At 46.4% G+C, this 25,019-nt stretch overlaps 1 protein-coding gene and 1 pseudogene across 1 annotated transcript; one reads left to right on the top strand and one right to left on the bottom strand.

Moving 5' to 3' along the window:
• The window catches only part of LOC100609126 (sal-like protein 4), a 36,949-nt pseudogene extending 34,556 nt beyond the window's left edge, over window positions 1-2,393 (bottom strand).
• A 13,732-nt stretch (window positions 2,394-16,125) lies between these two features.
• On the top strand, window positions 16,126-24,482 carry CCK (cholecystokinin). Its single transcript, XM_009445273.4, has 5 exons — window positions 16,126-16,628; window positions 16,875-17,041; window positions 17,404-17,614; window positions 18,678-18,893; window positions 24,077-24,482. The coding sequence occupies exons 4-5, from the start codon at window positions 18,680-18,682 to the stop codon at window positions 24,208-24,210; spliced, it is 348 nt and encodes a 115-aa protein (XP_009443548.1). The 5' UTR covers window positions 16,126-16,628; window positions 16,875-17,041; window positions 17,404-17,614; window positions 18,678-18,679; the 3' UTR covers window positions 24,211-24,482.
• Window positions 24,483-25,019: the final 537 nt, after the last annotated feature.

Raw genomic sequence — 25,019 nt, 5'->3', positions numbered from 1 at the left:
GGCACTATTCACAATAGCAAAGACTTGGAACCAACCTAAATGTCCAACAATGATAGACTGGATTAAGAAAATGTGGCACATATACACCATGGAATACTATGCAGCCATAAAAAAGGATGAGTTCATGTCCTTTGTAGGGACATGGATGAAATTGGAAATCATCATTCTCAGTAAACTATCGCAAGGACAAAAAACCAAACACCACATGTTCTCACTCATAGGTGGGAATTGAACAATGAGAACACATGGACACAGGAAGGGGAACATCACACTCTGGGGACTGGCGTGGGGTGGGGGGAGGGGGAGGGAGTGCATTAGGAGATATACCTAATGCTAAATGACGAGTTAATGGGTGCAGCACACCAGCATAGTGCATGTATACATATGTAACTAACCTGCACATTGTGCACATGTACCCTAAAACTTAAAGTATAATAATAATAAAATATATATATAAATAAATAAATAAATATATATATATATATATATACATATTACAATTAGGCCCTACATATCAAGAGGTTTTTTTTCAGGACACAAAGGTACTCAAGTGTGCAGCCACTGTGTCCAGCCAGAACCAGTCCATGGTCAGTGGTCTTCTTATCAGGAGAAAGTTACTGAAATCAGCCTCTTGTCCCATCAAGGCTGGTGGAACAGGGGGTCAGTTAGTCAGCATTTGGCAGTGAATGAGCTGTAAATTGTTTCACCATTGCTTATGTCAAGGTCAGTGCTTCTTTAGCTGCTAGGGAAAAGGAAAAACCTTGTGGCAGTTAAAACATAGTTTATTCTTTAAGTGTAGGGGCAGGGAGTGACTTAACCCTTACCTGGAATGGCCTCAGATCCTGTTTATAACTTTGTGTCCTACTGCTATAAAGAGTCTATTCTGTCAGCTTTATGGTTATTTTAACATTAATGTTGTTAAGTTGCATCTAACCACAATGGGGAGGAGACATAATGAGGCGTGTCTGACTTCCCATCCCATCATGACTAGGAACTCAGTTTTTAAGGTTTCTCTGGGGCCCTCTTCGCCAACAGGGGGTCCATTCAGTCAGGTGGGGCACTTAGGATTTTATTTTTAGTTTAAAATCCAAAACAAGTGACTCTGTATTAATCCATTCTCATGCTGCTATAAAGATACTATCAGAGACTGGGTAATTTATAAACAAAGGAGGTTTATTTGACTCACAGTTCCACATGGCTGGGGAGGCCTCAGGAAACTTACAATCATGGCAGAAGTTGAAGGAGAAGCAAGGACATTCTTCACATGGAGGCAGGAGAGAGAAGTGAGAATGCAGGAAAAAAAGCTGCCACTTTTAAAACCACCAGATCTTGTGAGGATTCACCCACTATCATGAGAGCAGCATGGGGGAAACTGCCCCCATGATTGAATCACCTCCCTCCCTCGACAGGTGGGGATTACAATTTGAGATGAAATTTGGGTGGGGACACAGAGCCAAACCATGTCATTCCACTCCTTCCTCTTCCCAAATCTCATGTCTTTTCACATTTCAAAACCAATCATGCCTTCCCAACAGTCCCTCAAAGTTTTAATTCATTCCAGCATTAACCCAAAAGTTCAAGTCCAAAGTCTCATCTGAGACAAGGCAAGTCCCTTCTACCTAGGAGCCTGTAAAATCAAAAGCAAGTTAGTTACTTCCTAGATACAATGGGGGTACAGGAATTAGATAAATGCTCCCATTCCAAATGGGAGAAATTGGCCAAAACAAAGGGGCTACATGCCCCATGCAAGTCCAAATTCCAGCAGGGCAGTCATTAAATCTTAAAGCTCTAAAATCATCTCTTTTGACTCCCTGTCTCACATCTGGGGAAAACTGATGAAAGGGGGTGGACTCCCATGGTCTTGGGCAGCTCCACCCCTGTGACTTTGCAGGGTACAACCTCTGCCCCAGCTGCTTTCATGGGCTGGTGTTGAGTGTCTGCAGCTTTTCCAGGTGCACAGTGCAAGCTGTCAGTGGAACTACCATTCTGGGGGCTGGAGGACAGTGGCCCTTTTCCCACAGCTCCACTAAGCAGTGCCCCAATGGGGACTCAGTGTGGGAGCTCCAACCTCACATTCTCTTCCACACTACCCTAGCACAGGTTCTCCATGAGGGCTCCACTCCTGCAGCAAACTTCTGCCTGGACGTCCAGGCATTTCCGTACATCCTCTGAGATCTAGGCAAAGGTTCCCAAACCTCAATTCTTGACTTCTGCACATCCCCAGGCCCAACACCACATGGAAGCTGCCAAGGCTCGGGGCTTGCACCCTCAGAAGTCATGGCCTGAGCTGTACCTTGGCCCCCTTTAACACCAGCTTGAGCTGGAACAGCAGCAGCTGGGATGCAGGGTGCCAAGTCCTGAGGCTGCACAGAGCAGCAGGGCCCTAGGTCCATCCCACAAGACCATTTTTCCCTCTTAAGCTTCCAGGCCTGTGATAGAAGGGGCTGCCACCAAGATCTCTGACACGCCCTGGAGACATTTTCCCCATTGTCTTGGCTGTTAATATTTGCCTTCTCATTACATATGCAAATTTCTGCAGCCAGATTGAATTTCTGCTGAGAAAAATGGGTTTTTCTTTTCTATTGCATCATCAGGCTGCAAACTTTCCAAACTTTTATGCTCTGCCTCTGTTTTAAACATCAGTTCCCATTTCAAAACATCTCTTTGTGAACACATAAATCTGAATGCTTTCAGAATAATCCAGGTCACATCTCGAATGCTTTGCTGCTTAGAAATTTATTCCACCAGATATCCTAAATCATCTCTCTCAAGTTCAAAGTTTCACAGATCTCTAGGGCAGTGGCAAAATGCCACTAGTCTCTTTGCTAAAGCACATCATGAGTGAATTTTACTCCCGTTTACAATAAGTTCCTCATCTCCATCTAAGACCACCTCAGCCTGGACTTCATTGTTCACACCACTATCAGCATTTTGGTCAAAACCATTCAACAAGTCTCTAGGAAGTTCCAAACTTTCCCACATCTTCCTGTCTTCTTCCAAGCCCTCCATACTGTTCCAACCTCTGCCTGTTACCCAGTTCCGAAGCTGTGTCCACATTTTTGAGTATCTTTATAGCAGTACTCCACTCCTGGCACCAATTTACTATATTAGTCCATTCTGACACTGCTATAGAGACACCATCTGAGACTGGGTAATTTATGAACCAAGGAGGTTTAATTGACTTACAGTTCTACATGGCTGGGGAGGCCTCAGGAAACTTACAATCATGGCAGAAGACAAAAGAGAAGCAAGGACCTTCTTCACATGGTGGCAAGAGACAGAAGTGAGAATACAGGAAAAAACTGCCACTTTTAAAACCAGATCATGTGAGGATTCACTCACTATCACAAGAACAAAATGGGGGACACGGCCCCCATGATCCAATCACCTCCCTCCTTCAACAGGTGGGGATTACAGGTCTCTCCCTCGACATGTGGGGATTACAATTTGAGATGAGATTTGAGTGGGGACACGGAGCCAAACCATATTTTAGGGGCCCCTAAAGAAAGGATGAGGGTCTGAATGTTGGGGTAAGGCCACCCCTGAGGGAACATTAGGGGCCATGAAACATTCAGCAAATGGTTTATCAACTTGTATAAAAGCAATCTTCTCAACCTGCAAAGATAAGTCTTAGTGTTCACATCCACACATCAGTCCCTGGCCCCTGGCCGAAGTAAAATCTCCAAAGCCAAACACCTGCCCCGTTTATCAAGGATCCTAGGACTGTGCAAGTCTCTTAGCCACGTGGCCAGCAGGAGATTCATTGCCTGTGGACAGGGGAAATACAAGTGAAGAATATTTTAAACTCTGGAACATGTCTCAAGTTGATGGAAGCTGAAAGTTCAACCATTGTAGTTTGCATTTTCCCATAAGTAGATGCTGAGCAAAAGCTTTGAGGGCCAGTGATTTATTTGGGAGGTGATCCCAGGAAACATAGATATGAAAATGAAGTAGTGAGACAGGGCAGAGAATTTCCACCAATAAAGGGCACATTTCTGCACATGCTACCACCAAGGGCCACTGGAGCTGGGTCCTACTGGGGAACTCCAGGAGCCAACATAGAACATGGCCTGTGAACTTCTGGAAGGGTGGGAGAGCTGAGTTAACTCTCCACCAATTCCCATTAGTTACTGGTTGAGGGCTGCTCCCACAGGGCAATAATCCTCCAACACTTGAAACCTGGGTCCCCACTCCAGAAAGAACCCTGGAGCAAAGAGTCACAGGGGCAGGGAGCTGGAAGTCAGGCCAACCCCGGAGAATAGATGTGGGCAGGGCACCCAGCATCTGATAAAGCATCTATGTTAATATTTGCAGGCCTGCTGTGTAAAGGCAAGCTCTTCCCAATCACACTGCCTATGGTATGGTCCTTTTTAAAGCAAGAAAGAAAATAGTTACGAGCAGAAGAAAAAGAAACATAACACATCCATGAAACCAGCAGCATCTCTAAACCAACCCTGTAGGGCCATCTGTGTCTTCTCAAGGAAAACAGATTGCTTTGTAAGTTCCAGGGCTTTGGCTGATAACAAACCCCGCTCCTGGCTTCTGATTTTCTCGGCTGTGTGCACAGTACATGCGTATGCCTTTAGCAGCCTGGCACCTCTCACAGCAATTAGGGCTGCCAAGAAATAGCTGCACTTTCTCTCCTGCTCTCTGCATCCATAATTTATCTTTAAAATTAGCATCTCATCATACAAGGGGTCGTCCACAGGGAGCCCAGAATAAACCTCCTGCAACTTTATCGTTTTAGTGGACTTGAGCTTTTAGTGTTGTTTTCCCTCTGCTTTTACCTCAAGAAGCCACTGTTCTCATAAAAGAGAGTGAGTGATGGCACTCCGGAGCCTTGGGATGGACTTACATAACTGAGACAGTCCCAAGATGCCTGTCACCTCTATACCACCCTCCCATGGGCTGTTTCTTCCTCAATGTCTTATTCAGAGACCAGCCTTTTTGTTCTAAGAGCTGAAAGTGGAAAATGACCAAAAATGCAAATTTTCTTGATCCTAAGGCCTCATCTCACATGGCTGTAGTTTAGCCCCTTCAGACCTCACAATGTTCTAGGGACTGATTCCTATCCACCTCATTTGACAGTTGTACAAATGCAGGGTCACAAAACCACAGTTACTTGCTCTAAGTTACACAGAGAGTGGATGTGAGACCTAGGACTCAAATCTAGTATCATTTTCACTATGAAATTCCCAGGGTCAGAGAGGAAAGAGAACAGTGTCTGGCATGGAAAAAAGAACATATTTCTTGAGCATTTCTCCAGGGCAAAATATTTGTATGTCTTGGTGTACATGTTTCCCCAAAACCAAGAACAAAAGAGTTACACTTGTGTGTTTTTGCAGTTTGAGAATGTAATAGGGTCTTTCCTGAGGTTTGTGCTTAGGGGCTGTGGGAGACACTGTTGATGCTGCACCCCAGGGCCCCTCCGCCCACTCTGGTTCACCTGCAGCTGCAGGAGACTATTCCAAGACAGGCTTCTGTCTTCCCACACTGAGTAGCAGCACCTTTCTCCTCTGCCTGTCTTAGCACTAGCAGGCCTCTCCCAACCCTGCCTGCTGGAGTAACCCTCAAACAATAGGAGGTAGAGGCCATGGATAAATGCTCCAGTGGGACAATTCCAGGGCATTCATCTTCTCAAAGGAGCCCTGGCAGGACTGAGCCCCAGTTGTCACCAGCAGTCACCTGCTTGTTAACTCACAAGTTATTGACTTTTCTCGCTTTCCTGTCTCACTTTCCACCTCCTCAGTTCAGCTCTCTGGGGTGCTCTCCCAAATATACCACCTGCATCTAGGTCTTCATCTAACAGTCTGGTTTTCTTGTGGGGTTGTGGGGAGGTATGCAAAGCAAGACAGAGACCCAAAATGTAAACCAAGATTCTTGTTTGAAGACTGAGTCTCTTTCCTCTCAACTTCAAGCTCCAGCAACTTACATAAGAAATGCAATCTGGCAGATAAAAATCACTTTCTCACTCCTCTTCAAGTTCTCAGTAGACCCTGCACCCAGCACTCAGAAGCCCTTCATTCATCTGGAGGCCCGTCTGTTGCCAGCCATCTCTGGGGATGTTGAGGAAGATGGTAAACAATCTCCTTCCTTTGCTCATCATTCTGGATGCTAGGAAAATATGTGCACAGATCCCTCATTTCCAAGCTGCCAACTTTTAGCATTTCATTTCGTTGCACATGCTGGAGGTTCATGCTATTCCTTAAGGAATGGATGTTTTAAAAATCTAAATAGAACTTTCACTTTCATGGTAAAATTCCTGCCATCCAAATACCATTTCTCTTCAGCATGACATTTTTTTCTCTTTTTCTTGTGGTGACTTTCTCCACCAACATGCACTTTGGGCACTACTCAGCATTATCCTTATGCAAAGTAGCCCCAGACTTGCTTTTTCTAAAACCCTGGACCTCCAGAGAACTTCCCACGCTGGCACTGTCCACCTCCCTGCTGAAATCTGGGAACTTGCTTTCTACCCTTGGCTCTTAGGCTTGTCTAGGAGAAGCCAAGCACAGGTTGATTGGTGTGGTCTGGCCTAATGGTCAATAGTTAGCACAGTGAGGAGGAAGAAGAGATGTGTTCAGTGATCTTTCTACACCACTTCTCTGTCTTGGTGACCATGTTCTGGCCCCATTCCCCTAGACCCCCACACTGCATCCCATTTTGCTGGAGCCCCTGCCTTCAATCCCTGATCCAAACTTTTGCTCTTCTACTTTCCCTATGTTGAGTTATCATGGCAGGAAACAGGTGAAGTGTGATGTCCATACTTTTAAGATCTGGATTCCTATCCCCATCTGACTCCACAACCACTTTTGACAACAGATATTTCACACTCTTCCTTTATCATCCTAAAATGGCATTTATAGTGGTTATAATATACCTACTAACAAAGGCTGTCTCCTTGACCAAACTCTAGCCAGGTTCCTCTGAGCCCTTTCTCAACTAGGCCCCAACCTTGGCCTATAAAGACTTGAACAAGCACTAACATAGTTCCTAACAGCTCGAGGCCACATTCTTAGGATACCTCTACCTTCCTTCCCTCTTAAAGTGCCTCCCTGAGAAAACTCAAGGTCGCTGAAAGAATTTACTGTAAGAGCCTGACTTTGAAAATTACCAGTTTACAAGCCCAGATGGGTTTCAAATGGACCATTGCACCCCCCACCATCACCTGTGTCCCACTTTTTGTAATTTTTCATTTTCCTGACTCTACTGAAATCCTGCTTAACCTCCTTCCTATTCCCTCTTCTCCCTTTAAAACATCCGGTCACCTCTCTACAAATTCAAATTGCATTCAGTTCACGCTTGACTCTTTTCCCTATTGCAATAAAATATCACTGATTAAAACCTGTCCTTATCACTTTAACTACTGTCCAGTTTTGTTTATCTTTGATGCTATACCCACGACATTTTAAAAAATCAATATAATGCCCAAATATAATATAAATATTGATATGGTTTGGCTCTGTGTCCCCACTCAAATCTCATCTTGAATTGTCACTCCCATAATTCCCACATGTCCAGGGAGGAACCCAGTGGGAGGTGATTGAATTATGGGGGTGGCTCTTTCCTGCACTGTTCTTGTAACAGTGAATGGGTCTCATGATATTTCATGGTTTTAAAGAACGGGAGTTTGCCTACATAAGCTCTCTCTTTGCCTGCTGCCATTCATGTAAGATGTGACTTGCTCCTCCTTGCCTTCTGCCATGATTGTGGGGCTTCCCCAGCCACTTGGAACTGTAAATCCAATTAAACCTCTTTCTTTTGTAAATTTCCCAGTCTCAGGTATGTCTTTATAAGCAGTGTGAAAATGGACTAATACAAATATAAAATACATTCTATAATAAAAGGGCTGAGAAAAAAAAGATAAAGATGCTCTCTTTGACAGTTGGGAACAACTGCCAAAGAGAGCAACTTGGCAATATTCACCAACATGCTAAATGTACATATGCTTTAACTCAGCAGTTCCACTTCCAGAAACTCATCCCATAGGTAAACTTGTGCATGTACAGAATGATGTATATTCAAGAAGCATTGGTTATAATTGGAAGATATTGGAAGCTACTTAAATTTCTATGAATAGGGCCCTGGCTAGATGAATTCAGGTACACCCATACAATGGAATAGTTTACAGATATTGAGGTAGAATTATGCTAACAGTATAAACTGACCTAACTCAAATACATATTTTAAGTGAAAAAAGTAAAATAGAGAACATTTTGTATTTTATGCTTCCATTTGGAGACTGTGTGTGTGTGTGTGTGTGTGTGTGTGTATTTCTTTGATACTTATTGATGTGCTTGGATGTGCATTGACTTTATCTGGAAGAATTTACTAAACGCTAAAGCACTCCTTGCCTCTGCATGGTGGAGGAAGAAGAGTGAGGGGAAAAATTGATTTTCACTATATACCCCTTTGCACCTTTTAAATTTTGAATTATATGCACTTAATACTTATTCAAACCATTTTATTTTAAATTTTAAAACTATGAGCCTTTTCTGATAAGGTTGTCCTGGAACAGCTGTGTCCCAAAGCCTTAGTTCAACGGAGGGCCCATGGCCACCATGCAGGCACCAGGCAGGTTGGTAAGGTAGGAGATGTCTCTGCTGGGGGCTGGGACCATTCCAGAGGACACAGACTTGCCCTCTGCTGTGAGGGGACCTCAGCTTCAGAGAGAAGCTGGATCAGCAGGACCACAAAGACTCCCAGACTGCCCTTCAAGTACTTCAAGTCTCACTGTTTGCTAACACTTCCCAAGGAGAGCCATGGAGGCCTCTTCTGAACCTTCCTCAAAAGAAAGTGAACTAAGCAACAGGCCCGAGGACACTGGTGGCTGGTTTCCCTGGCAACTACGGTTCCTCTTTTGGCTTTTCAATATTAGTTTGAAAAGCAAAAGGAAAGCTTCTTCTGCAGAGAGCTCAATCAGCTGGGATCTGACCTCTCATTCCTGTCATCCATTCACGAGGTGATCTCCCATTTCTGGTGGCTTTTCTAACCCTGGCTAAATGAAATGGTGCTAAGAACAATTCCTGTGGCTAATTGGGAGTCCACAATCCAACCAAGGGTCAGCAAATGGCTTTTCATTCATAGCTATCCATCTTGTAAGTCCAGTCAACTAAACTGATGAAACTAACAGCCGAATTTGGTGAACATTTATTGGTCACTTAGCATGTGTCCAGCACAATTCTTGCATTTGAGTGAATAAATCACAATTCCTGCTTTCCTGCACGTCAGATGGCAGATGAGATGTTCATACAGATGAAGAGTTCATTCAACAAATATTCATTGAGCAGCTATGTCCCAAGCCCTATTGTAGGAAATTAAGATACAATATGGTAAGTGCTAACATTGAGTACATGCAAAGTGTTAGGAGAGTGTAGTGGCTCCGTGGCTGCCCCACTCATATTCCCTCGGGCCTCACTATCGTGGTGCTTGCAGGCCCAGCTTCTGGTCGCCAGCATCTGCAGCTCTTCTCTGAAGGCTTCCATTGGGGGCTGGACCCTCAGTGGGCCAGAAGTGCTAGGGAATGAATGCCCCAGGAGCTGCCCTTAGCCAGTGAGTGAGTGGAGTTGATGTATAGACATGCACGCACCTTCGCACCCTAGGGTGAGATGGCTCTGAGGCCCACGTTCTGCTCTGGCCCCTAGAGTGCCCCAGGAGGTTAACCACCACCCATAGCTTCACTTGCCCATGATCTCTGTGCTTTTTCTCTTGCTCTTCTCACCCACAGCCCTCTTCACTCCCTTGGGTGGTGTTGGAATTCGTGACCCTTGAACAAGAGGGTCCTCAAGGTCCACCCCAGATTTAGGATTCCTTTATTCCACCAACCTTATAGAAATGCCAGTGAACAAATAAAATGTTAATTTACAGGGATGTTTTACTCTGTTATGGGCCAAATGTTTGTGTCTCCCCAAATTCATATGTTGAAACTGTTAACCAAAAAGTGAGTGACTGTGGCAAGTGTCTAAATCCCAGTACACGTTTATTGAGCCAAAGTGTGAGGATGCACCTGGGAAAAACACAAGCCACAGAAGCATCTGCAACCTGTCCTTTCCCGGAAACTCAGTATTTAAAGGGAAGGAGCAAGCAGGAGAAAAGAAGGGAAGGGTGTAGGCAGTGAGGCAAACAGCTATCTACTTCTGAGGCTCTGATTGATGCTCAAATAATCTACACTCTACATAAGGTAAACATCTGAAAAGAGGGAGTATGGGAAAAAGTTGATGATGCAGCCATCTCAGGGCAGGCAGAAGAGTGATTGATCTTATCTTGTCCTTGTGTATTAGTCCACTTTCACCCTACTGATAAAGACATACCCGAGACTGGGTAATTTATACAGGAAAAAGGGTTTAATGCACTTACGCATGGCTGGGGAGGCCTCACAATCATGGCAGAAGGCAAGGAGGAGCAAGTCACATCTTACATGGATGGCAGCAAGCAAAGGGAGAGCTTGTGCAGGGAAAATCCACCTTATAAAACCATCAGATCTCATGAGACTTATTCTCAATTACAAGAACAGCATGAGAAAGACCTGCCTCCATAATTCAATTACCCCCCACTGGGTCCCTCCAACAACATGTGGGAATTCAAGATGAGATGTGGATGGGGACACAGCCAAGCCATTTCATTTGTACCTGGGAAGATAAGCTTATAAACGACATTGTCAGGATGAAATTGAAGAAAGCTCAGTTTTAGGAGTTAAACTTGGCTTACAGACCTAAAGTTACAATTGGTGTGTGCTTGTTTTACAGGGGGATATGTGTCTTGAATGATTTAGAGACCTGCAAGGAATTCCCTTGTGAGCAATTTGTGAGGGTGACCATCCAGAGAGGTGGAAGGCCGTTCATCATTGTGGGAACCTGGCTTATGTATAAACCTATGAAAACACAGGGTTGTGTCTGTTGTTTAAGCCACCCAGTCTGTGGTATTTTGTTATAGCATCCTGAGTTGACAGTGACACAATCTCTGTTAATGTACCTTTTATGTTCCCTCACCTGTAGCTATTCCCACCTCAGCCATCTGCTTCTCTGTAGATGTTTGTTTCAGGAAAAAGAAAGGCAGTGTTGCATGGCTCAGTCTCTAGGCTTAACTCTCCCCTTGACATAATGAGTTTGGGGATCTTGAGATTTCCGAGATTTGATTTTCTTGTACAAAGCCCTAACCCCCAATGTGATGGTATTAGGAGGTGGGGACTTTGGAAGGTGATGGTGATTAGGTTTAGATGAAGTCAGATGGGGGAGGACCCTCACGATAGGATTAATGTCTTTATAAGAAGAGACACCGGAGAGCTAGCACTCTTGCTCTCTCTCTCCCCACCCCCCAACCTCCCTCTCTCTGCCACGTGTGGATACAGCAAGAAGCAGTCCATCCGTAAGCCAGGAAAAGAGCCTTCACCAGGACCCCGCCATGCTGGCACCCTAATCTCAAATGTCCCAGTCTTCAGAACTGTGAAAAATAAATGTCCATTGTTTAAGCCACCAGTCCATGGTACTTGTTATAGCACCCTGAGTTGACAGTAACACAGCCACTATTGATTTCCCCTTCATGTTCCCTCTCATGTAGCTATTCCCACCTCAGCCATCTGCTTCTCTCTTCTCTGCCTGAGGGCTTTCTCCGGCTCTGCAGGAGCAGGTAAGCCTATTTGGAAGTGAGAGGGAGCTAACACCTGCTGGAACAGCCCTCAACTAATGGGAAATGGGAGTTGGTGCTCCGGCTCTCCTTCTGGCCTCAAGTAGGCTGGCTATGAGCCATGTTCCAAGAGGTATCTCAGAGAGTCCCCAGGGGATTGGGTCCACAGCAGTCATCCACTGTACTCAATACTTCACTGTCTTCTCTCTTCCCTTCTCCCTTACTCCTGCTCCCTTGGAATCACTCTCAAATAAATTACCTGTACCCAGGTGCTGTCCCAGGCTCTGCTTTTGTAGGAACCCAAACTATGACAAGATATTCTAAAGAAATTCATCGTTAGGAAAAGGAAACACTTCACCATGACCATAGTTACTTCCCTCTTTTCAGTCTAATCATTCCAGATATTGGCAGATGATATTGGCTATGTGGACTTTGAAAAATTCCAGGACAAATAATAATATTTTAATACATGTTCAGGAGAAAAAAAGACCCAAAAAAGAAGCCTTCTAACCATCACGTTTCTGATCACAGCAAATAGCCTCCTGCCTTCTGGTAAGTGGGGCTTGCTTGTAACAAGCTTAAATTCTATGAATAATAAATCAGGAGGCTCTAGCATGTCCCTGGAAATTCCACTAAGTTTTCTGCACATACAAAATTGACATATGTCTTTGAGCTAGGTCTCATGACTAAAAAAGTCGTGTATTGAAAATATATCTGTTTCAGGGACTAATCTTCGGGGATACCTCCCCAACTCTGAGCAAGATCTCACTTAAATTCATTTCACCGCAATCAGATGGGAATTTCTAGACTCCAAACCAGTGAACAGTCACAGGTTTCCTCTCTCCACTATTTCCTTTCCAACGCGGCATCTGGATATGGCGCCCTCCACTCTCAGTCCTCCAGATAAAGGCAGGGACCAGCTGGTGCGTCTCATTCCATGATGGGGAAGAGTGGGTGGTGGTGGGAAGGACACAGAGGGCACTGCCTTTTCCATTCCTTTTCTGAGACAAGAGAATGAGCTTGGCAGAAAAGTTAGTTACCGTCTCACATTTGATGAAATACAAAACAGTCTCCAAACAGTGCGAACTCCCATACAACTTCCTTTTTCTCTATTTGGACTGAAAAGCAAAACCATTTCTCCATAATGTACATACATAGCAAGGTCTACACAGCAGAAAGCCTAACAGGGCATCCCCCAGCAGTGGTTTGCATACGTTCATGCGGGTGCCCAGTCCTCCACAGACCCTCCCCCTACTCTACTTTTCTTGAAAACATGTGTGCACCTTCCATGCCTGCTGTGTATTTTTTAAATTGTCTGTCTCCTCCACTAGAATGGAAGTATCACAAGCACAGGGATTTTGTCTGTCTTGCTCACCACTGAATCCCAACAGTGCCCGAAAGACAGTTGGTGTCTTTGATAGGGTTATACTAAAATTAGAGAGACTTGAGTACATGTCGTTTATTAGGGAGAGGAGGAAGAAATGAGAAGAGTAAGACGAAGAAGGAGGAAAAAACAACTAAAGAGATGTTATCGGCTGGGCTTGGTGGCTCACACTTGTAATCCCAACACTTTGGGAGACTGAGAAGGGAGGATTACTTGAGCCTAGGAATTTGAGACAAGCCTAGGCAACATGGTGAGACCCTGTCTCTACAAAAAATTAAAGTATTAGCAGAGTATGGTGGTGTGCACCTGTGTTCCCAGCTACTCAGGAGGCTGAGGTGGGAAGATTGTTTAAGCCAAGAAGCTGGGTTTGCACCACTGCACTCCAGCCTGTGTGACGGAGTAAGACCCTGTCTAAAGAGAGAGAGAGAGAGAGAAAAAAAAGAGAGAGAGAGAGCTGTTATCAGGTTCACCGATACAGGCAAAGGACCGTTGAGGAGTCTTTAGAAGCTTCCAGAAGGGTTCATACAGAGAGACTGGGGTTCCCATTCCCCACTGGCTGAAGATTGTCTTTCGGGGAGATAACACCCATACTTACAGGCTGAACCTCTGCAAGGGCTGAACTTTGAAGGAGATAAGCCAAGAGGGGTGCTTTGAAAGCTTGAAGTGGGAATGCTGTCTGCTGAAAACTGCCCAGCCTGGCTAGACTGCAGCTGAAGCCAGAGGGAGAATGTGGAACTGTGGTGAGGAGCACCAAAGGCATCTGCCTCAGGAGACATCAAGCCCATTTTTTTAAGTGAACAAATGGATTATCTTTAATGCGGATATGCATCTGGATTACAGGAATAGTGTCGGCTCCAGGCCTAACTTCCTTAGGAACCATAGTAGAATAATTAGTACCTGTTGACCCTGTAAGAAGGAAAAATCATGACTATGGCCAAGGAGTTCAGATCCCTTATGTCTTTCTATTTTCCTAGCAGCTCTTCTATCACACATTTCCTGCTCAGAATTTCCACTCCCGAGAGACAAGTGGCTACAACTGCTTTATTTTACAATAAAGAGGCAAGCAGCTCTCTTGATCATAAATGAGAAAGGCCCATGCACAAGCCCTTCTTCAGCTTCTGATGGTCCCTGTCACCTCTGGCTCTGCACTGGCATTTCCACGCTGGCCTCCTTGGCCCACTTGTCTGGTTCTGTACCAGCTCTTTTTCCTCCACCCGCTCCTTCACGCTGTCACTCCTCAGCGGTCTGTCTAGAGGCACCCTGCCACCCATTGCTAGCTGCCTTCCTCAACTCTCCCTATAACTCCCAGGCTGGCAGCCACCACCCACATGCCAGACTCTGGGTCCACCCCTCCAGTGTCTCTCTGCTCAGGACAAAGGCTCCCAAACTCCTCCTAGACTGTCAACGCACAAATGATCAACCAATCCCATACTGGACTCATTACCTGCTCCCCACTGGCCCACTACCACCACAGCCACACTCCAAGCCTACTTTTCCTTCTGAATTCCCTGTCTTGGATAATACTCTACCACCCACCCTTGTCTCCCAGCCTGGAAACTCAAGGTCAGTCTCAGTCACCAAGTCCGGTTCCCTCTACCAGTTTCCTGAGCAGCAACAGGTTGTTCCCTGGGAGGCTGGAATTTTTCTTCTTTTCTCTACTTTTGTTTTCTGAATGTTCTCTGATGAACACTTATGACTTGCATAATGTTTATTATGTTTCCTAATAATTAATGGGTTTCATAATGGCTTACTATTCTAAAACAAATCTACCTTGATTGTTCCTGCTTGCCCATCCCCGAGGGCCTCCTATCCAGCCCTCCCCTTCCAGTCCCTCTGCCTTTTGGGCATCTTCCATATTACCACCTAGCTCCCCTCACCAAAACATTTCTCCAAGATTACCTCCTACCATCTCCACTCCATAGTCCCCAAATATCAGAATTGTTGAGAGGTGTTTGTCCACTTGTTTGCTTCAGCTCCCCTATTGTATTGTCAGCTCTTATTCATACTGAATCCCTGGGGCCCGGCACAAAGTAAGTGTTGAATAAACATGAATTAAATGGACCAAGGCCAGGAGTTGAGTAACTGGTATAAGGTAGGGAATTTCTATAGAAATGATCTCAAAGTGTGTTTGGTGGACTAGCATTTTCAGTATGGCCTGGGAATTTGTTAGAAATGTGGATTCTTGGTGGGGCGTGGTGGCTCACGCCTGTAGTCCCAGCATTTTGGGAGGCCAAGGTGGGTAGATCACCTGAGGTCAGAACTTCGAGACCAAACTAGCCAACATGGTGAACCCTTGTCTCTACTAAAAATATAAAAATTAGCCAGGCATGGCTGCACATGCCTGTAATCCCAGCCGCTGGGGAGGCTGAGGCAGGAGAATCGTTTGAACCTGGGAGGCAGAGGTTGCAGTGAGCTGAGATCATGCCACTGTACTCCAGCCTGGGCGACAGAGTGAGACTCTGTCTCAAAGAAGGAAAGGCAAGGAAAGGAAGGAAGGAAGGAAGGAAATGAAGAAAGAAAGAAGGAAATAAAGACAGAAGAAAGAAAGAAAGAGAGAGAGAAAGAGGGAAAGAGGGAGAAGGAGAGACGGAGGGAGGGAGGGGGGAAGGAAGGAGGGAAGGAGGGAGGGAAGGAAGGAAGGAAGGGAGAGAGACAGGGAAATAGGGAAGGGGAGAGAGGGAGGGAAGGAGGGAGGGAGGGAGGAAGGAAGGGAGGGAGGGAGGGAAGGAGGGAAGGAGGGAGGGAGGGAAGGAGGGAAGGAGGAAGGAAGTAAGGAAGGCAGGAATTCGGATTCTTGGGCCCTTCCTCAGACCTACTGAATTAGAAGCTCTGGGGGTATTTCGATAACAAGTTTATGTTTCCAGATACGTCTTGCCACAATCACAAATAAGACTATTTTTCGCAACTGAACTACACAAACCTTAGCAGGCTCGTGGCGAAACCACTGGAAAGCATTTAATCAGCTCTTTCAAACATGTTGCCCATAGGTTGCAGAAACGCAGCTGCCTCTCAGGATAAGAAAGTGGAGCAGCAACCGGAGGCGTCTCTGGGCCGCCCCCCCAACCCCCCCCCCCCGCCTCGCCCACTCCACCCCCACACTGGCGTTGCCACAGTCCCTCCATTCCAGAGGGAATTCCAGAGCGGAATACGGATTCCGATTTTAAAATAAGCGCTTCTAAATCTTTCTCCTTGCATCTAAGACGGGTGGGGGAAAGAAAGGGAGAGGAGTTGAGGTCCCAAGGTTCAAGGCCTGGTGATCTCCAGGTCCCAGGCTGGGCGGCCTCGGTGCACGGAGAGGGCGAGGGGCGTGTTGTGGAGCCTTGGCAAGGCGCTGCTCTTCCTCGCGCCTCGGTTTGCGGTCTGTGAAATGGGGTTGGCAGTGCCTTTGCAGGGACGCGGCGAACTCAAGCACCAGCAAGCGGACTCGAACTCAAAGGGTTTCAGGGTGTAGACGACCAGAGCGCACTGAGGGGCTCCAGGTCGGCCCGCTCTGGAGCCGGGAGAGTAACCGCGTGCAGGGAAAGGCGCACGGCAGCCTTGGTGCCTCCCTTCCCTCCACCGGACGGGTGACTGACTAGGGGTGAGGTCCTCACCTCCAGGCTGCGCAGCTGAGTTCTGGAAGGTACTGTCCTGGGGGTGTGAGTGTGTGGGCCCTCAGGAAAGGTGCGAGGGGCGGATGCCGTGGTCTACCCGAGCTTGCGGGGGTGCGGTGGTCAAGTTCCCCAGGACCCTCGCTGGCGCCGCTTGTCGACAACGGGGAACAGTGGGCGCCGCGGGTGGTGGTAACTTGGCCCGGGAAGAAAACACATCCCTTTCCCAAACCGGATTCCTCTGAGCAAAACCAGATGGTGTCATCCCCATTTTACAGCTGCGTAGAGAGGCCCAGGACACCAACAGCCAGCTGTGGCCAGAGCCCTTTCACTGACCCAGAACACTGGCCCTCGGAAACCTGGAGAACTGCGAGGGCTTTTAATGCGGCTGAGAAGAAAGTGAAGACCCCGACTCCTCCTCTCTCCTTCGAAAGAGCCGACACAGGTATGAAGACCAGCGCCTCGGACGCTCCGGGGTAAGGGGCCGACGCCCCCTGCCTTTCAGAATCACGCCTTGCTGATGCTCAGTCCTGCCCAGTGTCCACCCCCCACCCCCGCCCCCAGTTTCCTTTCTAGCCCCTCCGGTCCCCAAAGCGAACTAAGCTAGCGGCAGCTTCTCCATCCCGGAGGAGACTCCAAACTCCTAGGTTTCCCACCTTGGAGAGTACTGCTCTGGAATGCGCAGGGGAGCGGCACCTGGAAAGGGTTGGGCGGAAGCTTCTCGGACCCAGAGGGGCGCGGACACCCGGCACCGCGCGTGGGAGGGATTAACTCCACCCCACTAGACCACCTCCCCCTCTCTCCCAGGAGCCACTTCAACCGGTTGTCGCCCCAGTGGCCGCCCTCTGAGCACGTGTTACTGCCAGTCTGCGTCAGCGTTGGGTAAATACATGACTGGCCGACGCCGCCGGGCGGGGCTATTTAAGAGACAGCCGCCCGCTGGTCCTCCCTGAACTTGGCTCAGCTGCCGGGCTGCTCCGGTTGGAAACGCCAAGCCAGCTGCGTCCTAATCCAAAAGGTAGGTCCCTCGGTTCGTCAGCGGGGGATCCAAGTGTCGTGTGTCTTTGAAGGATGCTGTCTTCAGCTTTGTGCCCATTTCCATTATGCTTTTCTATTTTCTGTGTCTTCCCTCCGAGAGCTCGAAAGACATTTCTTGAAGTCAGAAATAACGGCTCTGGGTCTAAAAGTGAGGTCTGGGTGGGTAGAGCTGCTTTAGAGCCTTTCATACGCCAGCATCATTAAGGGATGAACTACCCATTCGCTAAGATTCGCATGCAGATTGAGTTTGCTAGCTGTTACACAGCGGTGCGGGGGACTTTGCAATCTTTTCTAATAAAATATTAGAGAGTTTTAAGATTTAAATTCATTTTCTAAATACTGCAGAAAATTTCGAGGCTTTACGGATAGAAACTTGAGGGTGTTTTATCCACTAGCGATCTAAAATGCACGGGGCTTTCGAAGCCTGAGCGCTGGGCACATATTTCTGATTTTAAAACCTGCCTATGTTCTGCGTAGTGGCTTATTGCCATTTCCCACGTACACTTTGAGAAAACTTTATAAATACGGCTTTATTTATTGCTCCTACATTTTAAACTGTGCTTCTCTTTTTCATCATTTACTGTATTTCCATATTGAAAGCTTGTTAGCTATCTGGAAAATTGCTTTCCCCAGGGTTCTCATTTCTCCCACGGAGTCTTCCCTTTAGGATATTTTTTTCACACTATTTTTAATCTCGTGGGGTTTTATTTTTCTTCTTTCGGTTAGAAGAGAGGCACTCTGCAAACACCTCCTCAAACTTTAGGAAAGCAAAAACATTCCTTCTGCTCAACACGGCAGAAAACAGGGTCTCTGCCCCTTGGCGCTGGGTGAGGAGCTCCCAAAGACCAGCCAGGTGCGCCCGGGGGCGCGCGCCATGGCACTCGCCTGGGGTCAGCGCTTGGCGAGCCCTCGTGGTTGCGGCGGCCTGGCGGGTCTGGAGCACCTGTGTTTGTCCTACGCCCGCTTCTGGGTGCCCGGCCCGCCGCAGGAGCTCTGTTGCCCAGCCTTTCAGTTAACGCGCCCTCCTCCTTTGCTCCCTACAGCCATGAACAGCGGCGTGTGCCTGTGCGTGCTGATGGCGGTACTGGCGGCTGGCGCCCTGACGCAGCCGGTGCCTCCCGCAGATCCCGCGGGCTCCGGGCTGCAGCGGGCAGAGGAGGCGCCCCGTAGGCAGCTGAGGGTATCGCAGAGAACGGATGGCGAGTCCCGAGCGCACCTGGGCGCCCTGCTGGCAAGATACATCCAGCAGGCCCGGAAAGGTAAGAATGCTGCCTCCCCATCCCTCACTTCTGCCCTTGTTCCCAGGCTCCCAATGCTGACCCTCTTCTCTAGCGCTGGCCTGATGGGGATGACCTCTCTCGGTAGGAAACAAGCAACATGGTTTCTGGCGGTCCTTTGTAGCAATCTGAGAAGGGGTATGGAGGACTTAATTTATAAGTAAGGGGAACCTTCTTGAAAAGCTTTCTTTGAACTAATTTTTAGCAGTGTTGCTGATTAAGTTCAACACCATTTTACCAAGCCATTAAAAGATAATTATTGAACCCTAGGAAAGGGTTCCTAGATACACTGAATACCCTCTACTGAAAACGCAAAGGACCTTGGAGCCACCCAGATACCAACCCTTGGAAATCCTCTAGCAGGAAGGGGTCAATGCTGAGAATGCCTGAGATCTGGCTACGACAGTTTAAAACAGCAGTGACAATGTGTCCATTTCCACCAAAGTATGTAACAGAAGGAAAGAATCAGCAGCAGTTTTGTGTTCTCCTTGCAATGACTTACAAATGATTACCCAACAAGAGAGGTATTTGTTTTTACTTTACTGTTGCAGAGATGGTCACAGTTGTAGCAAGAGCTGAGCAAGTCAGTTTTCTCAGCATCAAAGTCTTTCTCCAGGAATAAGGTGATTCAGCAGCTCACTAGCCGAGTGGCATGCAGGCAATTCTGACCTGAGGCTAGCTTTCCCCTAAGCTCCTTCCAATTCTTTGTGTGATTCAGAGGGAGGCCCATTCATCTCTTGTGACCCATAGGAATCATGCTTTGGATTGGGGCAGCTTTTTTCTGCCAACTTTATCCCCAGTGACACTAATGATGAACACCGGCTGTGGAGCAGTGTGCTGAACAGTACAAACACAGCTGGACATTAAAAGAATTCAGCAGGCCAGGAGCAGTGGCTCACACCTGTAATCCCAGCACTTTGGGGGGCTGAGGCAGGTGGATCACATGAGGTCAGGAGTTCGAGACCAGCCTGACCAACATGGTGAAACCCCATCTCTACTAAAAATACAAAATTAGCTGGGCATGGTGGCACATGCTTGTAATCCCAGCTACACGGGAGGCTGAAGCAGGAGAGTAGCTTGAACTCAGGAGGTGGAGGTTGCAGTGAGCCGAGATTGTGCCATTGCACTCTGGCCTGAGCAACAAGAGTGAAACTGTCTAAAAAAAAAAAAAAAAAAAAAGAACTTAGCAAACACTGCTGGAAGGGATGTGGTAGGTGTGTTGCCTTTTCCATGAAGCTCTCTTACCCAACTGGTGTTCCAGGGCCTGGATTTGAACCTTAAGCCCTGGCTTGACCAGAGAGGGATAAGATGAAGAGTTTTGGCTCTGCAGAGTTCTTCTGTGGGTTCACATGAAGGGAAGACTGGAACTCTGACCCAGAGGCTTCAGAAGGAAAGAACAAATCAGTGATTTGTTGTATTTCTTCCTGTCTTTGGGAAATTGCCCCACCCACCACCTTGTGTTTTGCTTTCCTGCTAATTAAATTGAAAAAGATAGAAATACTTCTCAGATGGAGAGAGAAAGTCTGAAAGCTTTTGAGTTCCTGCTGATTCTCTGCCTGAAAATAATTTAGTATCTGTCCCCAGATACAGGCTGAATTTCAGCCAGACCAGTCTGAAATATCCTAGGCTTTTCATTTAACTGTGGACCTGGACTCCCCTCCTCCAATTTAGGAAAGACCCTGGTTTTTCTTCTATGTAGGCTGAGGATATCTGCAAAAAGGCCTGAAATGTGCCGAATTGAGTCTTGGTTCCAAAATTGCTCTAGGGAAAAAAAAAAAAAAAAAAAAAAAGCTCATTACCAAATTATTTCCTAGAACCAATACTAGACAATGGCTCTTATAGCATAAATCTTAGCTGGAAAGTTCTTTCTAGTCCCTCTTCTCAGCCCCCCTCTCCCTTTGCCTTCAGCCAATTGTGCCAAACAAACCCAGGAGGGAATAGCAATCACTTGGAAATTTAGATGCCAACACCTAGGATCAACTCTAGCTAAAAAACAAGCAAACTCTTCTATGTGACAAACATGAACTAGGACTAAATACTTACACATATAGATACTGCACAGTTTCTATATGTGCAGTATATAGAATATTTTACATATTTTGAATATTTTACATATTTTGAGATCATATCAGATTTTTGCTCCACTATAGTATATATTATTATTAAAAGTTCTAAACAAGACAATGCATTCTTTGAGCAGTACTTAAGAGTTTATCATTAGGAAATATCTGCAGCACTTTCAATGGCCCAAGAAGAAACAATTCTATTGGAGGGCAGTGGGTAAAGATATCTAGAGGCATTTAGTGTGCGCCTCCCCCATGCCCAGCAAAGCTTCAATGCTACATCTATATTGTCTTTCTCAGTACAACAGCCCTGCACAGTGAATATTATTATACCCATTTTGCCAGTGTGGAAGCTGGGGCTCTAAAAGCCTGAGTAACCTACATGCAGTTGCATATCTACACAACAGCAGGGCTGAGACTCTATCTAGTCCTGCTCCCCCCAGGAGGGCCTGGAAGCCATTCAGCTTCCTAGCTGTACTGCCTATTCCACATTTTAAAGTTTAAAAGAGCTAAACCCTTCAGTTTTAGCAAGAGCTAAGAAAGTCACTGTTTTCTCAGCACCAAAGTCTTTCTCCAGGAATAAGGTGATTCAGCAGCCCACTAGCTGAGTGACATGCAGACAGTCCCGAGGCTAGCTTTCCAATAAGCCCCTTCCAATTCTTTGTGTGATTCAGAGGGAGGCCCGTCCATCTCTTGTGGCCCATAGGAATCAGGCTTTGATCAATTCCATACATCAGATGTAAGCCCCTACTCTATGTCAGCACTGGGAAAGTGAGTGAGGACCCTGATAAATACACATGACATGAGGACAGAACTGTACGTGGAACGGGGAAGTCAGGGTGTGTGATAAATGCAGCTTCCATGACTGAACATGGTGCCCCCACCGTTAACTGAGGCTGCTTGCTCGTATTGAAGCTGTCACCTTGCTTCCATTAGATGGAAATTTGGGTTGTGCCCAGGCCTTAGAGTGGGCACTCATCATCACAGCAGGCAGAAGGATGGGTCATGTTTCCATGTGACTGTGTACAGGTAACTGGGTCTATAGGTTTTCCTGAATTCAAGGGTAATATTTCACCTGAATGATGAACAATTAAATAGCAGGGGCTATTTTTCTTCTACGTAGGCTGAGGATATCTGCAAAAAGACCTGAAATGTGCTGAATTGACTGTTGGTTCCAAAACTGGGAAGGGTTGGGGCTGGGGAGAGAAAGGGTGGGGACGTTGTTCTGTGTTGTTTCTGTTTTTAATTAAACTTGCTTAATTTCATTACCCAGGGTAACTGCCTTTGCATTTTCATTTATCAACACATAAGCCATAGTCTGACTCTACTCAGCCTATGGGCAGGAGCTGGCAAGGGCAGCCTCATGCAGAAGGGATATAGACCAGCATGACAGGAGGTGGGGACACAGTGGCCCCCAACACAGTGGGAGTCATTGAGTGGTCCTCCACTCCTCTACCCTTGATTTGGCCTGGGCTTTGTCCATTGAAGTCCCTGAAGGGCCTTTCTTAAGACTGAGCTTGCACAGGAGAAGGTGTTCTACTGATTTCATACCCCAGGAGGCTTCTGTCTATGAACTTTGAGCTAGGACTGTCTCATGTCTCCAAATAAACTGCCTCTTCATGTCCCTGCTCACTCAGTGTGAGCTCTACAAAAGGATCACACTGTTCCTGAATACTTAACTTCCATCCCAATGGGACAATTTCAGGTTCAGTTATTGCATTTTGGTCAAAATTGCTGATTTAAATCACCTTTGTTATCACCTCTCTCCCCCCCTTCTTTGAGTCATACTGAGGTGCCAAGATTTAATCCGACAGTCTTTTTCTGAATATCATTTTTAATTGATATTGATTTATCATTAAAAATAAAATGATCATCAACTCAAAACACTTACTGATAAATGACAAAAGCTTTCTGAATATAACTTTCAAATTCATATTTTTAAAAGAGTATTTATGTAGCAAAGGGGCTTTATTTATCTATTTTTTATTATACTTTAAGTTCTGGGGTACATGTGCAGAACATGCAGGTTTGTTACATAGGTATATACATGCCATGGTGGTTTGCTGCACCCATCAACCAGTCATCTACATTAGGTATTTCTCCTAATGCTATCCCTCCCCTAACCCCCACCCCCCGATAGGCCCTGGTGTGTGATGTTCCCCTCCCTGTGTCCATGTATTCTCATTGTTCAACTTCCACTTATGAGTGAGAACATGCGGTGTTTGGTCTTCTGTTCCTGTGTTAGTTTGCTGAGAATGATGGTTTCCAGCTTCATCCATGTCCCTGCAAAGGACATGAACACATCCTTTTTATGGCTGCATAGTACTCCATGGTGTAAATGTGCCACATTTTCTTTATCCAGTCTATCATTGATGGGCATTTGGATTGGTTCCAAGTCTTCGCTATTGTGAATAGTGCTGCAGTAAACGTACATGTGCATGTGTCTTATAGCAGAATGGTTTATAATCCTTTGGGTATATACCCAGTAATGGGATTGCTGGGTCATATGGTATTTCTGGTTCTAAATCCTTGAGGGATTGCCACACTGTCTTCCACAATGGTTGAACTAATTTACACTCCCACCAACGATTTTTTTTTAACCATTCCAACATCAAGATATTATAATTGTGCCACCTTAATAACAAGAGCTCTCCAGGAGTCAGGAATGTTGATGGATATTAAGGGATGAATTTAGGAACAATTAAGTACTGGAAAAATCTTTGGTTGGTTTCTGCTGATGCCATCTACAAAAGGAAAACACCCATCTACCAAAAGAAAGCAAATGGTAGGGAGACTAAGGAAAATCTAGGCAAGTCCCAGACTGCAAGGCTGGAGAAAATGAATCCACCTAAATACTTGCAGAACGCAAAGCACACCCCTAACTTGTAAATATATTGTCCTCTCTCCAGTTACACAGACATTGGTCCTTCTCCTCTCTCAGATTTTGGTCCATCAATTCCACTACTTTGATAGCTCTTTGATACCTTTAAGGTGGTGTCTGTTATATTGTGTCTGGCTTTTTCCATTGCTCTCCTTCACAAATTGAACTAGAGATGCTTTTACATGCAATGTCCCTGTTTCCTTCCTCCCTGCTCCTTGTAGCTCCTTCTGGACGAATGTCCGTCGTTAAGAACCTGCAGAACCTGGACCCCAGCCACAGGATAAGTGACCGGGACTACATGGGCTGGATGGATTTTGGCCGTCGCAGTGCCGAGGAGTATGAGTACCCCTCCTAAAGGACCCAGCCTCCATCAGCCCAACGGGAAGCAACCTCCCAACCCAGAGGAGGCAGAATAAGAAAACAATCACACTCATAACTCATTGTCTGTGGAGTTTGACATTGTATGTATCTATTTATTAAGTTCTCAATGTGAAAAATGTGTCTGTAAGATTGTCCAGTGCAACCACACACCTCACCAGAATTGTGCAAATGGAAGACAAAATGTTTTCTTCATCTGTGACTCCTGGTCTGAAAATGTTGTTATGCTATTAAAGTGATTTCATTCTGCCCTGTCGTTCCCTGCGTCTACTGAGGGCAAAGGGCTCCATTTGGTCCTCAGAACATGCAAGGAGGGAAGCCTGATAGATGCTACACCGGGACAAATCCTTGTAGTAGATGTCCCCAGAAAGGGCTTGGGAAATGCAGCTCAGACCTGGAGCTAACTTTGCTACAGGCCAGGTGGACAGTGAAAGGGCCATCTGTGGGCAACTCCAGAGCCCAGCCCTGGCCACCCTGATCCCCGATCTTATTTACCAATCCTACTCCCATCAGGGTTTCCTTGGGGTTCTCTTGGCCTTTAAACAAGTTACAGGCAGTAACTGGCCATGGTTTTGCATACATTTGATCACTCCATGGCTCTGTGGCACAGAAGTTATCATCCTTTCTTTACAGATGAGGAAACAGGCTCTGAAGCGTGAAAGTGACTGGCCCTTATGCCCCGGCTAAGGAGATTCACAGACTGGAGGGCTTAATGTTCTGAGGCTATCGGGGCCTTCATCACTCTAGCACTTCTCCAACTGAGTGCACAGGAATCACCCGGGGAAT

The sequence above is a fragment of the Pan troglodytes genome, chromosome 2, assembly GCF_028858775.2.
Source record: "Pan troglodytes isolate AG18354 chromosome 2, NHGRI_mPanTro3-v2.0_pri, whole genome shotgun sequence".
Classification (NCBI taxonomy): domain Eukaryota; kingdom Metazoa; phylum Chordata; class Mammalia; order Primates; family Hominidae; genus Pan; species Pan troglodytes.
Note: the sequence above shows the minus strand (reverse complement) of the source record. Positions and strands in the feature narration are given on the sequence as shown.

Excerpts from the sequence above, each read along its gene's own strand:
- CCK (XM_009445273.4), top strand. The coding sequence starts at position 18,680 with ATGAACAGCGGCGTGTGCCTGTGCGTGCTGATGGCGGTACTGGCGGCT. Across the intron at positions 18,894-24,076 it reads CATCCAGCAGGCCCGGAAAG|CTCCTTCTGGACGAATGTCC; the intron begins GTAAGAATGCTG and ends TGCTCCTTGTAG.